Below are 15,399 nucleotides of genomic sequence, written 5' to 3'. Positions count from 1 at the left end.
TTATAATATTAGATACGTTGGGGAAGTGTCAGCACTCCCTCCAGCCCCAAACTGCTCTCCCATCCCCACCTCCCACCTCGGAGAATCGCTGGTCCAATGGGAAGACCCCTGGGAATGAGGCCATCGGCTGGGTCTTATTACCAGCTCTGCTCTCAGACCGTGGCGCAAACTCCCATTCCCCTCTGTTCCCTCCCAAGTCTTTCTGTACAGAATGAATTGTTTAACTGTATGTTTTCTTATGGTATGTGGGGTTTGTTTTTATTATGGTAACATGAGATTTACCCTCTCAGGTTAAGTCCTTTAAATCATTGTTTAGAATGAACGGATTACACGTTTAAAATTAGCACTGCACAACCCAACACCTTTAACTATAGGCACAGCTTTGTATGGGAGATCTTTAGGACTTGGGCGTCTTACATGACACACTTTATACCTGTTTAACAGCAGCTCCGCACTTGCCGCTCCCCTAGCTCCTGGCAGCCACTGGCTGCTCTCTGCTTCTGTAAGTTTGTCTCTATTAATTGCTTCCTATGCGTGAGACCACGCGGCATTTGTTCTTCTGTGACAGGCTTATTCCACTTAGCGTGTGGAATTCGGGTCCATCCATGTTGTTGCAAATGGTAGGATTTCCTTCCTTTCTAAATGGCCGAATAATATTCCATTGTAGGTATGGACTATATTATTTATCCATTGGTGGACATGGAGGTTGTTTCCATAGCTAGGCTATTGCAAGTAATGCTGTTATGTACATGGTGGTGCAGATATCTCTCCAGGATAGTGATTTCGTTTCCTTCAGATAAATACCCAGAAGTGGGATTGCTGGATCATATGGTAGTTCTATTTTTAATTTTGCTATTAAATCACCATGGCCATTTATAAATAATCCTTTACGTAACAGCTTTTCTTACTAGAGTCTGAGGTCCTCGAGGATAAGTACAGGTTCTTAGTCATCTCATTATCCCTGGCGCAATGATCTGGGTGCTTAATTAATTGTAAATGCATGAATATCGTTCAGTCCTCATAAAGCACTAATTCTCCATATGCCATGTTTTCCTCTCCGGAAATGGGAATACGAGGTGGTCCTCAGGGTTGACATGAAGATGCGTGTAGATGTGGAAGTGCTCCCTAAATCGTCCCCTACAGAGACTGTGAAAGACATTATTAATTTCCACATTAACATAAATTCTTTCTAGACTTATCTTAAATTCTATTTTCAAGGAAATATCATGGCTTCACGATGCACATGCAGATGGTTGTGTTGTGTGTCTTGCCTCTAGCTGTTCCTCGGACCAGTGACACCCAGTGCAGCTCTGTTCCCGAGCCCAGATATGGGAGGAGAATTGGTTTGGAGTTTTCAGCAGGCTCCATCGTTCGCTTTGAGTGTAACCCAGGATACCTACTCCAGGGCTCCATGGCCATCCGCTGTCAGTCCGTGCCCAACGCTCTCGCTCAGTGGAATGACACAATCCCAAGCTGCGTAGGTAAGCGTGTGTCCCTAAGGTTGGATAACTTGCACGTGGTCCTCCATCTCGGGGTCACAGCAGCTCTGAAGAGCTGCTCTTCAGTCCACATGAACTGATCCATGCTCCAGACCTATTTAAAGGGCAATTTATCAGAAATAATTGAGTAGCAGCCAAACCCTAAAAATTATTGTTTCATGGAACAACTCATCAGATTAACAAGCATGAAACATGTTTTCCTTCTCGATACTTATTAAGTATGTCATCTCAAGCCATGGGTATACAACATAATTTCATTTGGGGGAAAAATCACTACAATGTTGATTTGTTATATTACTTGTGTAATGCTCTTTTAATAAATTGGCGCTGATGAAAGTCTGAAAAGTAATAGGTTAACGCAGCCTGAATAACAATGCCATTGTTGGTTGTAGTTTATTTGCTTCATTTTGTGTAAGAACCTCCAGTGCAATCATGATTTAGCACTTGGATTCATCTGTGCATTTTAAGCGTCTCTTCTCTCTGGATTTGCTCATAAATCCCATTAATATCATTTTGAGTTGCGTGTCTGCATATAGAAAACTCTGCAGAACTTCTTAAATTGTAGTAGATCAGTTACTCTAAACAGAATTCACTTCAGAGATGACATCGTTAGACAGTGCCCGAGACTTAGCAGCATAGCGGATACTAATCTATGGTATTGATCATTTAAAAGAGAACACACTAGATGGGTGGGAGACACAAGAGGGAGGAGATATGGGGATATATGTATATGTATAGCTGACGCACTTTGTTATAAAACAGAAACTAACACACCGTTGTAAAGCAATTATACTCCAGTAAAGATGGTAAAAAAAAAAAAGAGAGAGAGACAACAGACTAAATTTGACCTTGGCTAAAAATGCCATTTAAAGTACCATAGTCCATGTAAAATATCTCTTAATAGCTGATCACACAGTGAAAGAACACTAAGTACAACATTAACATTGTTCTTCACTGTGCTTTATTTTTACTAAATATGGGTTTGTCCTTTAGTCCCCTGCAGTGGCAATTTCACTCAGCGGAGAGGTACAATTTTATCCCCCGGCTACCCTGAACCATATGGTAACAACTTAAACTGTATATGGAAGATCATAGTTACAGAGGGATCGGGAATTCAGGTAAGTTCTCAAAGCCCAGAGTCTACTAATAAACAAAGCTTTTGTCCACGGGTTTTTCCTTTCTTTTTTTCCCCCCTTTTTGTATTGGTTATTCTAAATACATAAACCATAACCTGTTTCTCTTTTCTTACCATTTCTACAAAGTGTTTGTAATCATATTTCTACATTTGAAATAAAAATGATAGACTTTTAGAATAAAATCTATCAGAAGGGCTATTTGTAGAAGTTTTTGGATGTCACTTCCATGATCTCTTTTCTTTGGTTTCGCTTTTCTCTTACATGTATAGTTTTAATTTCATGAAAACCCTATTGGACTAGTCTAATTTTATTAAGCAAAAAATAAATATTAAGTTACTATTATTGTTTGGTAGATTCAAGTCATCAGTTTTGCCACAGAGCAGAACTGGGACTCTCTTGAGATTTACGATGGCGGTGATGTGGCTGCACCGAGACTGGGAAGTTTTTCAGGTAAGATGGCACCCATCCCCTTGTTTCCGTGAATCAGAATCGTCAAACACTGACAAACTGCAAGAGAACACTCACTGTTGACGTTTCTCCAGGAGGCTCTTCTGTATACATAACAGTTTCTCTAGTGTTGGGAGTCTTAGAACAAGAGCATCGGAACGCAGGTGTGAAGGAGAAAGCTTTGTCGTCCACGAGCAGGAGGGCTGATGTGAAGGCAGCGGGTCACTTTTGTCAGACCCCCGAGCTGGGAAGAAAGAGTGGGTTATTACCCTGTGGGCCCAACAGGGTGTCTCACTGAAGTTAATTGTGTGAGGGGGGTGGGGGGAATGAACTTTAGATTGGCTGATTTTCCTTTTCTCATATGCTTGTTGGACATGTTTGGCACGATTGGGGACCACGTAAGGAGGTGGTGGAGCAAGGGGGTAGGGGCACAGATGGAAGGTTGGGGACACACGTGAGAACTGAGAACATGAGTAAACATATGGAGGATGAAGTGAACTGGCTTTCTCAGTGACTGAGAAGGGAGTGGGAAAATGGACATGAGGAAGGCTGGCATGGAGCTGGTTGTGACGGATTTGAATTCGAGACATTGGCGTGAGCTCATGGTCTTCATATGTGTAGCTGTAGACATAGAGGAAGATACAAGTGTGGATGCGGGTGTATGTGTGTGTGTACATATTTCCTACCTCCGTCTTTTGAGAGGTGTAAAACAATAACCCCAGTAGCCATGAACCCACCTCATACCCAATTCTAGGTTTCTAGATATCACTTTCCATACCATTCTCCCTTAAAGGAACTAGTGCTTCTTGGGGAGTTGCTGACTCCAAGGTTCTGATGGGAAAAGCACACATGATGAACCATTTCATATAAAATAGAAATGTCTGGATCCAAACTGATGTAAATAGATACATGTGTGAACGGAATGAGTGAAAGAGAAAGCCTTCCCTTGCAGAATCCAGACTAATAAATCTAGAAGAAGAAGGAATTAGAGAATCACCATTTGGCAACCATTAGGACAGTAAATGATTCACATTGGAACATCAGTGAATGCTAAAACTAGTGTGTGAGATTTTGGTGAGGAGCAGAGAGCCACAGTCTCGGTGCGTCTCCCCACCTAGCCCTCATTCACTGCAAAGGACGAAAGAAGTAACTCAAGAGTTGAGAAGCCTGACAGACACCACCTTCCTCAGGCAGTCATGTTAAGATCTCCAGTATCAGGACACCTACGCATTGGTGACCTGATAAACCAGGTCACCAATAAATAAATTTGTTCATAAACATATGAACAAATAAGTTTGATTTGGCTTAGAATTGCTGTTGCTGTGGTGCGTAAATACCCCCACCAGGGCTGATTTCAAACAACCAGCATGATGTCACTAAAAGCTGAGTTTGAGAGGAAGTGCCCTGAATTAGCCTCTGGAAGCGTCCCAAGGCAGCTACCTCACACCCCTGAGAGCTGGCAAATATGGTGACCTCTGAAGAATACAGCATCACATTTTGATATTCTTTCCAAAAATGCGTCACCATCTGAATCTAGTCAGAGAACATCAGACATTCTCTTTGGAGGTTATGTTGCTAAAGAAAAATCATTTTATTAAATGCCTTCACCTTTTTTGGAGGACTGGTTTTGAAGTTTGGCTGCACTGAGACTTACGGCAGTGAAAACATCTGATTTATTACTGCACAGCGGCCCTGCATGTTTTGTTTTGTTTTTTTTAAACTACTCACTCTCAATCTTTTGTAATGCCATTTTCTAAACTTATGTTCGAGTGTAGTCTCAGCTTAAATGAATATTGATATAATACTAAAATTGTGAGAACCCCCTATGTAAACAACAACAAATCCTTTCAGGCATGCATTTGATTAACTTATAAAATGTTAAAGAAAAATATTTCACATGAGTAATTTTTATTAAGTTTTATCATGGTATAATTTGTAAAAATAATTTTTTTGAATTATAATTTTCTAAAATAAAAATTGATTTTGAAAAATATTTTACATACAAAAAGTGACTTGTGTCTTTCAAAAGTATCAAGTTCATGAAAGGGAAAGAAAGACTAAGAAACTATTCCAGACAAAAAAAAAAACTGAAGGGAGGTAATCATGGATGGAGTACTTTTGCTGGAAAACCCATTATTGGCAGATTGTCGAAATTCCGGTGATTTCTCTAGAATACATGGTACTGTTGCATCTGTGTTAGTTTTTTTTGTTTTGGGGTTTTTTTTAGAACTGCTCTGTTTGAAGAAATGCACAATGAGTTTTTACAAGAAATGAGTCGTCATGTCTACAATTTGCTCACAGAGGGTTTAGAATAAAATAATTTTACACACATATGTATTGTGGAAACATAGACATAGATATCATTATTATGTAATATATGGCCAAATAGTGGGTATATGGGTGTTTTCTGTACTATATTTGCAACTTTAAGCTAAAAATTATTTAAAATATTTTAAAAGGAGTCTTTTTTTAACTTTATATGGAAGAAATGACACATCAGCCATGAAATCTGAATATGTTTTAAAATGTTTAAAATATGTTTTACACTTTTTTGTTCCTATGATACTTTCAAAATATTTACAAAGGAGAATCTGAACCCATTTTAAAAGTTAGTTGTTGACTGAAAACAAACAAGAATGGGTAGTTGTTAGAGGTACATATTTCCGGAAAAATGATTGACTGACTTCTTGAATAAATTCAATTTTTTAATTTTCCTTTTCTGTCTGGATAGCCATGTGTATGTAGGACTCACATTGTAAGCCATTTAAAATCATTTTGGGAAGTAGACAGCTTATAAGTTTTAAGTGGATAAGACAGAGCAAAATTCATACCAATTTGTAGCTGACAATTGGGATTGAGGGAAAGTAAATATCCATGTGCTGCGAGTGGAGTCTGCAGAGCTGTAATGCAATTTCTCAGCTTTCTGTGTGTGCGGTTCTGTCTAGGTCACAGTGAGACAATGCGATCAAAAGTATTCTGCCTGTGGCAACAGTTTTTTAAAAATCTCTCAGTTGCTGGGCTTCCCTGGTGGCGCAGTGGTTGAGAGTCCGCCTGCCGATGCAGGGGACACGGCTTCGTGCCCCGGTCCGGGAAGATCCCACATGCCGCGGAGCAGCTGGGCCCGTGAGCCATGGCCGCTGAGCCTGCGCGTCCAGAGCCTGTGCTCCGCAACGGGAGAGGCCGCAACAGTGAGAGGCCCGCGTACCGCAAAAAAAAAAAAAAACAAAAAAAAAACCTCTCAGTTGCATTTTGAACAGTGGGAATAAGCTTCTTCTGAGAGTCCTTTCTGAGCAGAGCCCTAAGCGGGAGCCCCCTGCAGGGGGCTAGCATCCTCCCAGCACCCCCAGCACGCCTCATATGCCACCTGGGGCATTGAGATCCAGCATCTTTTGTAGGAAAACAAATGACTATGTATCATCACAGAAGTACAAACAGGATTGTCGTTCATGAATTTACTTACTGCAATTAATAAGAACATTTAGAGGGGACGTGATAATCCACAAAGCACTTTCACACACACAGCACATGTATGACTCACATATAAGGGATGTACTGTTATCTTTATTTTACAGAATTAGAACATATTCAAATGCTTTCAGTGACAGAACTGATTTGTGTCAGAGTCAGGAGTGGAAGCAGTTTTTCTGATTCCACTGTAAGACAGGGAAGATAAACAAAAAGTCAAAAGTGTGTGTTGAGTACCTGTGTGTGGAAATGACTTGACTGGGGGCTAGAGGCTATTAAATACACTGATTACCTGAAGTTACAGGTAAAACCAGACAGAAAGTAGTACAGGTGCTATAATTAAAACTTACCTGGTTAGATAACATTGTTCTTTCTGCAGACATTATCCAAATATACAGAAATAATACATGAGTGAGAGGACAGCAAACGTCATACAATTTGGGAAAAAAATGGGTTAAAACTGGAGTTTTGGGTGCATGTCTCCTTCTTGTCTTGAGGTCACCCCACTTTGCAACATTCCCCTATCTGCACTCCATTAGCTATTAATTAGTTTCAAGAATAATCTCTCTTTATATGTGTCTGCTGACCTGCAGGAATAGGCTTATGTTTCCCCCTCCATGACTGTGCAATTAAAAAAAGTCTATGTATGTATGTATGTATCTGTCTATCTTCATGCATCAAACCAAGGGCAGATAACAAAGGGGTTAAATCTGAAGACATTTTCTTTTTTTTTTTTGCCGTAAGCAGGCCTCTCCCTGTTGTGGCCTCTCCCGTTGCGGAGCACAGGCTCCGGACGCGCAGGCTCAGCGGCCATGGCTCACGGGCCCAGCCGCTCCGCGGCACGTGGGATCTTCCCGGATCAGGGCACGAACCAACCCGTGTCCCCTGCATCGGCAGGCGGACTCTCAACCACTGCGCCACGAGGGAAGCCCTGAAGACATTTTCTAAATGTTTATCATTCAGCAAACACTTAGTTTGAGAAGAGTGGAGATTTTTGAATGAGTAGGAATAAGAAAGGCAAAATGGATAGAGGAGAGGGAAAGAGCATCCCAGACTATGATTATGGGAACACCTTGAACAGGAAAATGAGTTGTGAAATAGAGTAGTGAGAAGCAGCTAGAAATGCAGGTAGTAGTTCGATCAGGCAGGGTCTTTAGGTCAAATCAAGGAGGCTGAAATTTTATCCTAAGATGACCAGGAATCCAGGAGAATTGTAACATGACATAATCATGTGTCCATCTTAAAAAGAACCTTCAGGTTCCTGAGTGGAGAATGAATTGGATTGAGGCAACAGTAGATTCAGGAAACAAGTTAGGAGTGTGGTACTATCCCCTCATCCTGGTTAATAGCACTGGTGGCTTGTGCTGGGATGATGGTGGTCAAGATGGAGGGATGGAGTGAGTGAAACCAAGAAGGATGGAGGAGGCTGGCTCGTTAGGGCCCGACAGCTGCCTGTAGGGCAGCACAGGTCACGGAGAGGGAGGGGGCCTCTGATGGGAGGACTTCAGTGGGTGTTAACAGTGTGGATGGACGTGGGGACACAGGAGGTCACCCAGGCTCTGCAGGGATGATTATGAGTTGAGTTGTGTTCACATCATCTTCCAAGAGTCTTTGACAACCAAGTGATGGGACGGATGGCTGGAGTCCTTACCTGGAGTCATTGTTTAATTACAGCTGTCGGAGGATCTTAGAATCATTTAAGCAGAGAGTGAAGGGTGACAAAGGATATTATCCTTGCAACATTCTTCATCTGTCTTGGATAATTATCAGTTTATTTCTTTGTTTTGTTATTTAAAGTTATATTTCGTTCTTTATACATTAGCATCACCTTCATCTAGTAATTTGCCTGCACCATGATGAGTTTTACGTGATGGGTATTTCCTTCACATATAGGAAGTGTGTACTTATTCAGAGGATGATTTGAATACAGTAGAATATCAAGCATGTACCCTTTTGGTAAAAAGGGATTTAAGCTAGCTATTGTTTTCCCATATTACAATACATTCCGCCCACATGTTTTACACTTCTGGCTGATGAACACACGCTTTTCCTCGGCACCTTGGGTACCCTGGCTTTTTTGTCACCCTGGTCCTCAGCATCACTAAATCTCCTGATTTGTCAGCTGCTATCATGTAGGTTAGACCATTTTAATTAAACGAGGCATTATGTAAAATAAACCTGTATTTTCCTTTCCATGTGTGTTTCATTGAAATCATTTGCAGATCTCAGAAAGAAGATTATTCAGTACGAGTCACACAGGGATAGAGAAGAGAATATATAGTCAAAAGCAACCTCTTCTGGATAATATATTGCATCAGATCTACAGTCTAACTGCTTCCCCAACCTCCGTATGACTTGCGTGTTGAGACTTTGTCCCCTCTTTTTTCGTGACAAGTGAAAAAAAAAAGCAAATGGTTATGTTGATAAAAGAAAACAATGTGAAGAGTCAAATGAATGGTGAAGCATAAAAATTTGTGTGTTTTCACTGATATGATAAAGAGATGTCACATCTGCCTGAGGAAGGCAGAGAAAATGTGGAATTTCTTACTGGACCTGGAAGAAGAGAGTGGCTAAAAGTATAACCATCAAAGCCAATACTTGGGTTAAATATGTGGTGATCAGACAAGTTAAAGGGATCTGTAAACCTAAACAAATATCCTCAGTGACTTTTTCTGAAGTATAGTTGACTTACAATATATTGTGTTAGTTTCAGGTGTGCAGCAAAGTGATTCTGTTAAATATGTGTATATTTTCAGATGATTTTTCATTATAATCTGAAAATTATAAGTTATTACAAGTTAATGAATATACTCCCTGTGCTCTACAGTAAATCCTTGTGTTTATCTATTTTGTATACAGCGGTGTACATCTACTAATCCCAAACTCTTAATTTATCCCTCCCTCCCTCCCTCCCTCCCTCTCCCCTTAGGTAACCATGAGTTTGTTTTCTATGCCTGTGAGTCTATTTCTGTTTTGTAAATAGATTCATTTGTATTATATTTTAGATTTCACATATAAGTGATATCCTATAACATTTGTCTTTCTCTAACATATATCACTTAGTATGATATTCTTAGTGATTTTATAATGCGAAGAGTGAACGCATCACTGATGTTAAAGCTCAACTGCATCACTTCTCACAGGTACCACCGTGCCAGCACTGCTCAACAGCACATCCAATCAGCTCTACCTGCATTTCCAGTCGGATATCAGCGTGGCAGCTGCTGGCTTCCACCTGGAATACAAAAGTAAGGTCACCTGTTTCTGCATCTGGCTTTCATTGGGATATTGAGTAATTTTCTTAAAGGGAAAATAGATCCCTGCCCTTATTGCACAGTGAAATTTTATTCTAAAACTATGTTTGGAAGTTCCACGAACTTGCGTGTTACAAAACCGATCTCTATGAACTATGTTATTATTATGTTATATAATTTTATAACAATTATAATATTTATAATTTATATTATAATATATATTTATAATATAATTATAATATATTCTTATATTGAACTATATTTTTATTATATTATATATTCTAATTATATTATGAAAGACAATAGGGAAATGAAGAATTTAGCATCTGGAATAATTAGATAAAACATCGACTATGCTTTCAGGTTGGTTGTGTTAAAAAAAGTACAAAATAACCATTTGTAATATTACTAGTTTTCTTGTGAGTGATAGCAAATATTCATGTAAGTTTAAAACATTGACTATGCTTTCAGGTTGTTTGTGTTAAAAAAAAGTAGAAAATAAACATTTGCAATATTACTAGTTTTCTTGTGAGTGGTAGCAAATATTCATGTAAGTTTCCAAAAATGTAGAAAGTCATAATTTCCAAGTAGATTATGGTCATAAGCCCTTTCTATTTCTAGTCTTAGAGGCTGGTAGAATCAGACTAGCAAAGAGCAGCCACTTTAGTGCCTGCCTTTGTGTATTATTCATTTTAATTGGAAGAAGGTAATGCAAAGTAGATGCTAACCTTTTAAAAATGGATGTGAGACTGAGTTAATAGTCTGATAAATGGGATGACAAAGGTCAAATTCACAAATCTTCTTTGGCATTTGATTATGCAGGTAAACCTTGTAAAAGTGAAATAAGAATTTCCAATGAGAGTAAAGTTTATTTTAGGACATGTTTTCAAGCACTAAAAATGCTTAATGTTGATATTCATCTCCTTTAATAAGCAGTTGCAAATAAGCAAATACATGGATAAGCTTTAATAAGTAATCCTTTGAAATGAAATAAACAGTTTGCTGGGATGTAAATGCATGCATGTTTTGGAAAGGCCAGGTTTCCAGCTGATGATAAATATTCTGAACCAGACACAAACCACAGGGCTGTTTCACATTCCAGTTAAATTTCCCTACTTATTACAGGCATTTGTATGCAAGTTTATTCCAATTTATTTGAATAGGACTACTTTAGTGACAGCGTAAAATGATACTATGGATGCTATTTATGTAGGATCTGTCTGGAAAAATCTGCTACTTTGATACATTTTGTGAACATCTGTAGATACGAAACTATAAACCTTATTTATGATAGTGTTAATAAATTCACTAATATTTTTAGCAGTGTTAGAATTGATGAATGTGCTTATTTCTTCCTCTCAAAGTTCTCTTGTGGCTTCTGGCTCTTCACTCCTTATAGAAAGAGGTGCTAGTAAAATAATTAGTCTACAATTACTGTGTACGATTATCTGTGTACTCACACAGACTTCAGCTCCAACAATATAGTAATTACCTACGTTTCACTTTATTCTCAGCTGATAAAATTCATTAAAAGAGAGACGAACATATTTCTTACAGAAATTAATCTTGTTCAAGAATCTTAAGGCCTTGTTTCATTACTTAATGTATTTATTTTTTACTTGGCCACACGGAATGCTACGTTTTCATTCGTGATTTTCTTTTCTGAGTGGTTGTTTTCGGACGCTGACAGCATTCTGAGGGGCATGGCATTACCTTCCATGTACTTAGAGGCAGTCATTTCTCTGTTCTAATTCTTTGTGTCCGTTTAAAATTTGGATTATAAAAAGTGTTGGTAGAATTAATCTTATTAAGGTGAACACTAAACAGCAGGAGGACTGTTGAAGTAAGTTTTCAAAAGATTATCTAATATTCTTAATCTATTAGCATATTTTTGCATCAAGCTTAAAATGTGTATTGCCAGTCCACGTGTCTCTGAATTCAGACTTTTTGCTACAATATATGTCCAGGTAGTAATAGTAAAAACAACAACAAGCACACATTTATGCCTGGTCCTGCCCTAAATGTGTTACGGGTACTTACTCATTTGTCCTCAAAAAACACCATTTTTGAGGTATGCTCAGATTTTAAAGGAGAAGGAACAGAACCTAGCATGTGTTCAGCCTGCCCAGGTCAGAGTCAGACTGCTAACGACTTACAGAATGAACACAGGTAGACATAGATGTGTTTCATCACAAATGCAGTTTACTGAGCACCTGTCCAAATATCCCAACTGTCCAATCAGAAAGAGCACACAGACTGCCCTTCTTTACAGGTGGTGACACCACCTGTCACTAGTAGCTGAATGGCATGTGGAAGATAAAGAAGCTTGGGAGTCAGTCTTGGAGATCCAGTTCTAGATCCAGCTCTGGCCCTAAAACCTGCGCTGTATGGCAAGTCCACGCCTGCTTCCATCTGAGGAGTCTGAGTTTTCGCATATGGAGGTGAAGCCTAGGCCCTGTTAATTGTAACGGTCCATAATTCCAAACGAACACTGATAGGAACTTCTCAAACAAAAAACAAACACTATCTGAAGGGATGAGTTGTAAAATATTAATGTTAGCGAAAGTGATTCCCAGGAGGTCCGGTGTGGTATGTGTGATCTAAATTCTCTGTGATCTTATACGATCCAGCTAAAAGGTCAAAAGACCAGCATCTTTGAATGCTTCATACAAGCCTGTAGCCATCTAGCCAGCTTTTATATTATTGGACTTGACTAGAAATTTGAGTTAGGCAGCGGAAGGATACAAGCTTCACTCTTGCTCTGAGCTCCGAGGTGAAGAAAAAGAACCAAACGAAAACTTTAAATTTCTGGGAACTTTAAATTATAGATATGGGAACAATGATGATGTTGGTTTATATTGGAAAATACAAGATCTGACCTTGAGGTATATAGCATGGAACCTGCTCCTGGGGAACAATATGGCAGTGACTGTTCTTGGATTCAACATGAAACAATATATACAGTCTTGCCTCAGTATCCGTGGGGCATTGGCTCCAGGAGCCCCCCCACCCCGTCTCCCCTCATGGATACCAGACTCCACAGGTTCTCTGGTCCCTTAAATGAAATGCTGTCGCATTTACACCTAACCTATGCCCATTCTCTCATATACTTTAAATCATCTCTGGATTACTTATAATAACTAATATGATGAAAACGCTACATACATAGTTGTAAATAGAAAGGAAATACTATGAAAATTGTTGCCAACCTGCGTCAAATTCAAGTTTTGCTTTTTGGAACTTTCTGGAATGTGTTTTTTCAAACATTTTTGAACCATGGTTGGTTGAATCAACAGATTCAGAACCCATGGATACAGAGGCCAATTGTATATGTAAATATTTATAAACAAGTTTATTTCAGTGGAATTTGGTGGGAGGAGGACAAATAAGATTAAACACATGAGCCCCGTTGGAGTGTTTGTACTGATCCTATTTGTATCTTGTTGATTTTTCCCCTCTTTTCCTGACAGCTTTTGGTTTAATTGAATCTTTTTATTGCTCCAGTTTATCTCCACTATGGACTTAGTACATAAACTCTTAAAAATGTTAATGGTCTCCCTAGACAAGTTTAAAATATGCATCTTTAATATAACACAGCTTACCTGCAAATAATATTATGTCACTTAATGGGTAGTGAAACTTACAAGCATATACTTCTAATTTCCTCTTTCCATCCTTTATTTTATTATTGTCTTACATATTATTTTTACATATTATAAAGCCCACAAAACATTTTTACTGTTTTTGCTTTAGATATTGATCTTTCAGAGTGGATAAAAATAAGAAAACTAAATATTTTATATTTACCTGTTTTTAGCATCTTTGGAGCTCTTTATTTCTTTGGGTGAATCCAAGTTTCTGTCTAAAATTTTTCTGTCTGAAGAACTCCTTTTGACTCTTCTTCTAGTGCAGATCTGCAGACAAAGAATTCTCCCAGATTTTGTTTTTCTGGAAGTCATCATTTTACCTTCATTTTTGAAAGATATTTTGGCTGGGTGTAGAAATCTGGGTTGAAAGTTCTTTTCAGTATGTTAAAAATGCCACTTCATTGTCTTCTAATTTCATAGTTTGTGATGAAAAGTAAGCTGTATTTCTTATGGCTACGCATTTGTCCCTGTTCTCTGGCTTCCTTTAAGAATTTTTCTTTATTTTCATCAGGTAGACTATAGTATGTCTAGATGGATTTGTGTGTGTGTGTGTGTGTGTGCGCTCGCACGCGCATGTGCTTGATATTCATCCTGTTCAGGGTAAACTTATATTCTTGGATCTAAGGTTTGATGTCTTTTATTATTTATGAAAAATTGTTGACCGTTATCATTACAAATATTTCTTTTCCCCAATTCTCTTTTCCTGTTTCTTTTGGGACTCTAATTACATGTGTGTCAGGCCTGTTGATATTGTATCACAGTTCTTGTTCCTCAGTTCTGTTTTGTTCACACTTTCTCTTTGTGTTCCAGTTTATGTAGTTGCTATTAACCTTTGATTCTCTGAATCTTTCCTCAGCTGTGTTAAGTCTGCTAATGAGTCTATTGAAATAATTCTTCATCTCTGATATTGTGTTTTGCCCCTTGAATTTCCACTTCTTTCTTTCTGTTTTTGTTTTCTTTTTGCGGTATGCGGGCCTCTCACTGTTGTGGCCTCTTCCATTGCGGAGCACAGGCTCCGGACGCGCAGGCTCAGCGGCCATGGCTCACGGGCCCAGCCGCTCCGCGGCATGTGGGATCCTCCCAGACCGGGGCACGAACCCGTGTCCCCTGCATCGGCAGGCGGACTCTCAACCACTGCACCACCAGGGAAGCCCTCCACTTCTTTCTTATAATTATTGTCTCTCATCAGTAATTACTCCATCTCTTCATGCATGCTATCTTTTCCATTAGATCTTTTAACATATTTTTTATATTTAATATCCCTGTCTTATATTTCCACTATATGAGTATGCAGAGTCTGGTTACTTACTTCATCTCTAGGCAAAGGGTTGTTATTTCTTGAATATTTTATTAAAGGTGGACACCACGAGTAGAACTGTAGAGATTGTGGTTAATATTTGTGCCTGGGAATGGGCACCACTTTTGTTAGCCTGTTGAGTCAGGAGTTACACTGGATTTGAGTTCTGTTGTCGCTATGGTTACTTTCAGAGCATCAAATTCCTCATTGGTGAGCTGGCACTGCCAAGTGCCTAATTGGGGGCTTTTTCTCAGCATCGTTACTCCACTCTGAGCTGTCAGTCCTCCCTAAACACCTTTTCAAAAGAGGTGGCATCTCCCCCAGTAGTAGACGCTGTTGCTTGTCGCTCGGTGTTAAGCTTACACTGGAGTCAGAGTTGCTCTGTGATTCTCTTCCAGCCTAAGTCAAACCTTGAGAGTCTGCACAGAGTGGGGTGGGGTGTTCTCAGCATTCTTGCCCCCCTCCCAAGGTCGTCAGGGTCTACCTGTGGCTGGTCTTTGAGGAGCGTTTGCTGAGTGTTCCCTAGGGGTGGAAGACCATGGTCTTGGTGCTGATGTAGCGTCTTAAGCTCATACTGGCTTTCCTGCCACACCCCACATGTAGACTTTCTTTTTCCGTACACCTTTCTCCAAGCTGCAGTGCCCCTTTCCCTGT

General features: G+C 39.3%; 1 protein-coding gene across 1 annotated transcript in view; it reads left to right on the top strand.

The window, feature by feature from the left end:
• The window catches only part of CSMD1 (CUB and Sushi multiple domains 1), a 1,745,896-nt gene that overhangs the window by 1,555,011 nt on the left and 175,486 nt on the right, over positions 1-15,399 (top strand). Inside the window, exons 35-38 of the mRNA XM_024768064.1 lie at positions 1,278-1,481; positions 2,493-2,617; positions 2,989-3,085; positions 9,691-9,795. Of these exons, the coding sequence (XP_024623832.1) occupies positions 1,278-1,481; positions 2,493-2,617; positions 2,989-3,085; positions 9,691-9,795 (531 nt within the window). The remainder of the gene's footprint in view (positions 1-1,277; positions 1,482-2,492; positions 2,618-2,988; positions 3,086-9,690; positions 9,796-15,399) is intronic.

Source organism: Neophocaena asiaeorientalis, unplaced genomic scaffold (genome assembly GCF_003031525.2).
Source record: "Neophocaena asiaeorientalis asiaeorientalis breed wild unplaced genomic scaffold, Neophocaena_asiaeorientalis_V1.1 scaffold16, whole genome shotgun sequence".
NCBI lineage: Eukaryota > Metazoa > Chordata > Mammalia > Artiodactyla > Phocoenidae > Neophocaena > Neophocaena asiaeorientalis.
The sequence above is the reverse complement of the archived record's forward strand: the minus strand, read 5'-3'. Positions and strand labels throughout refer to the sequence as shown.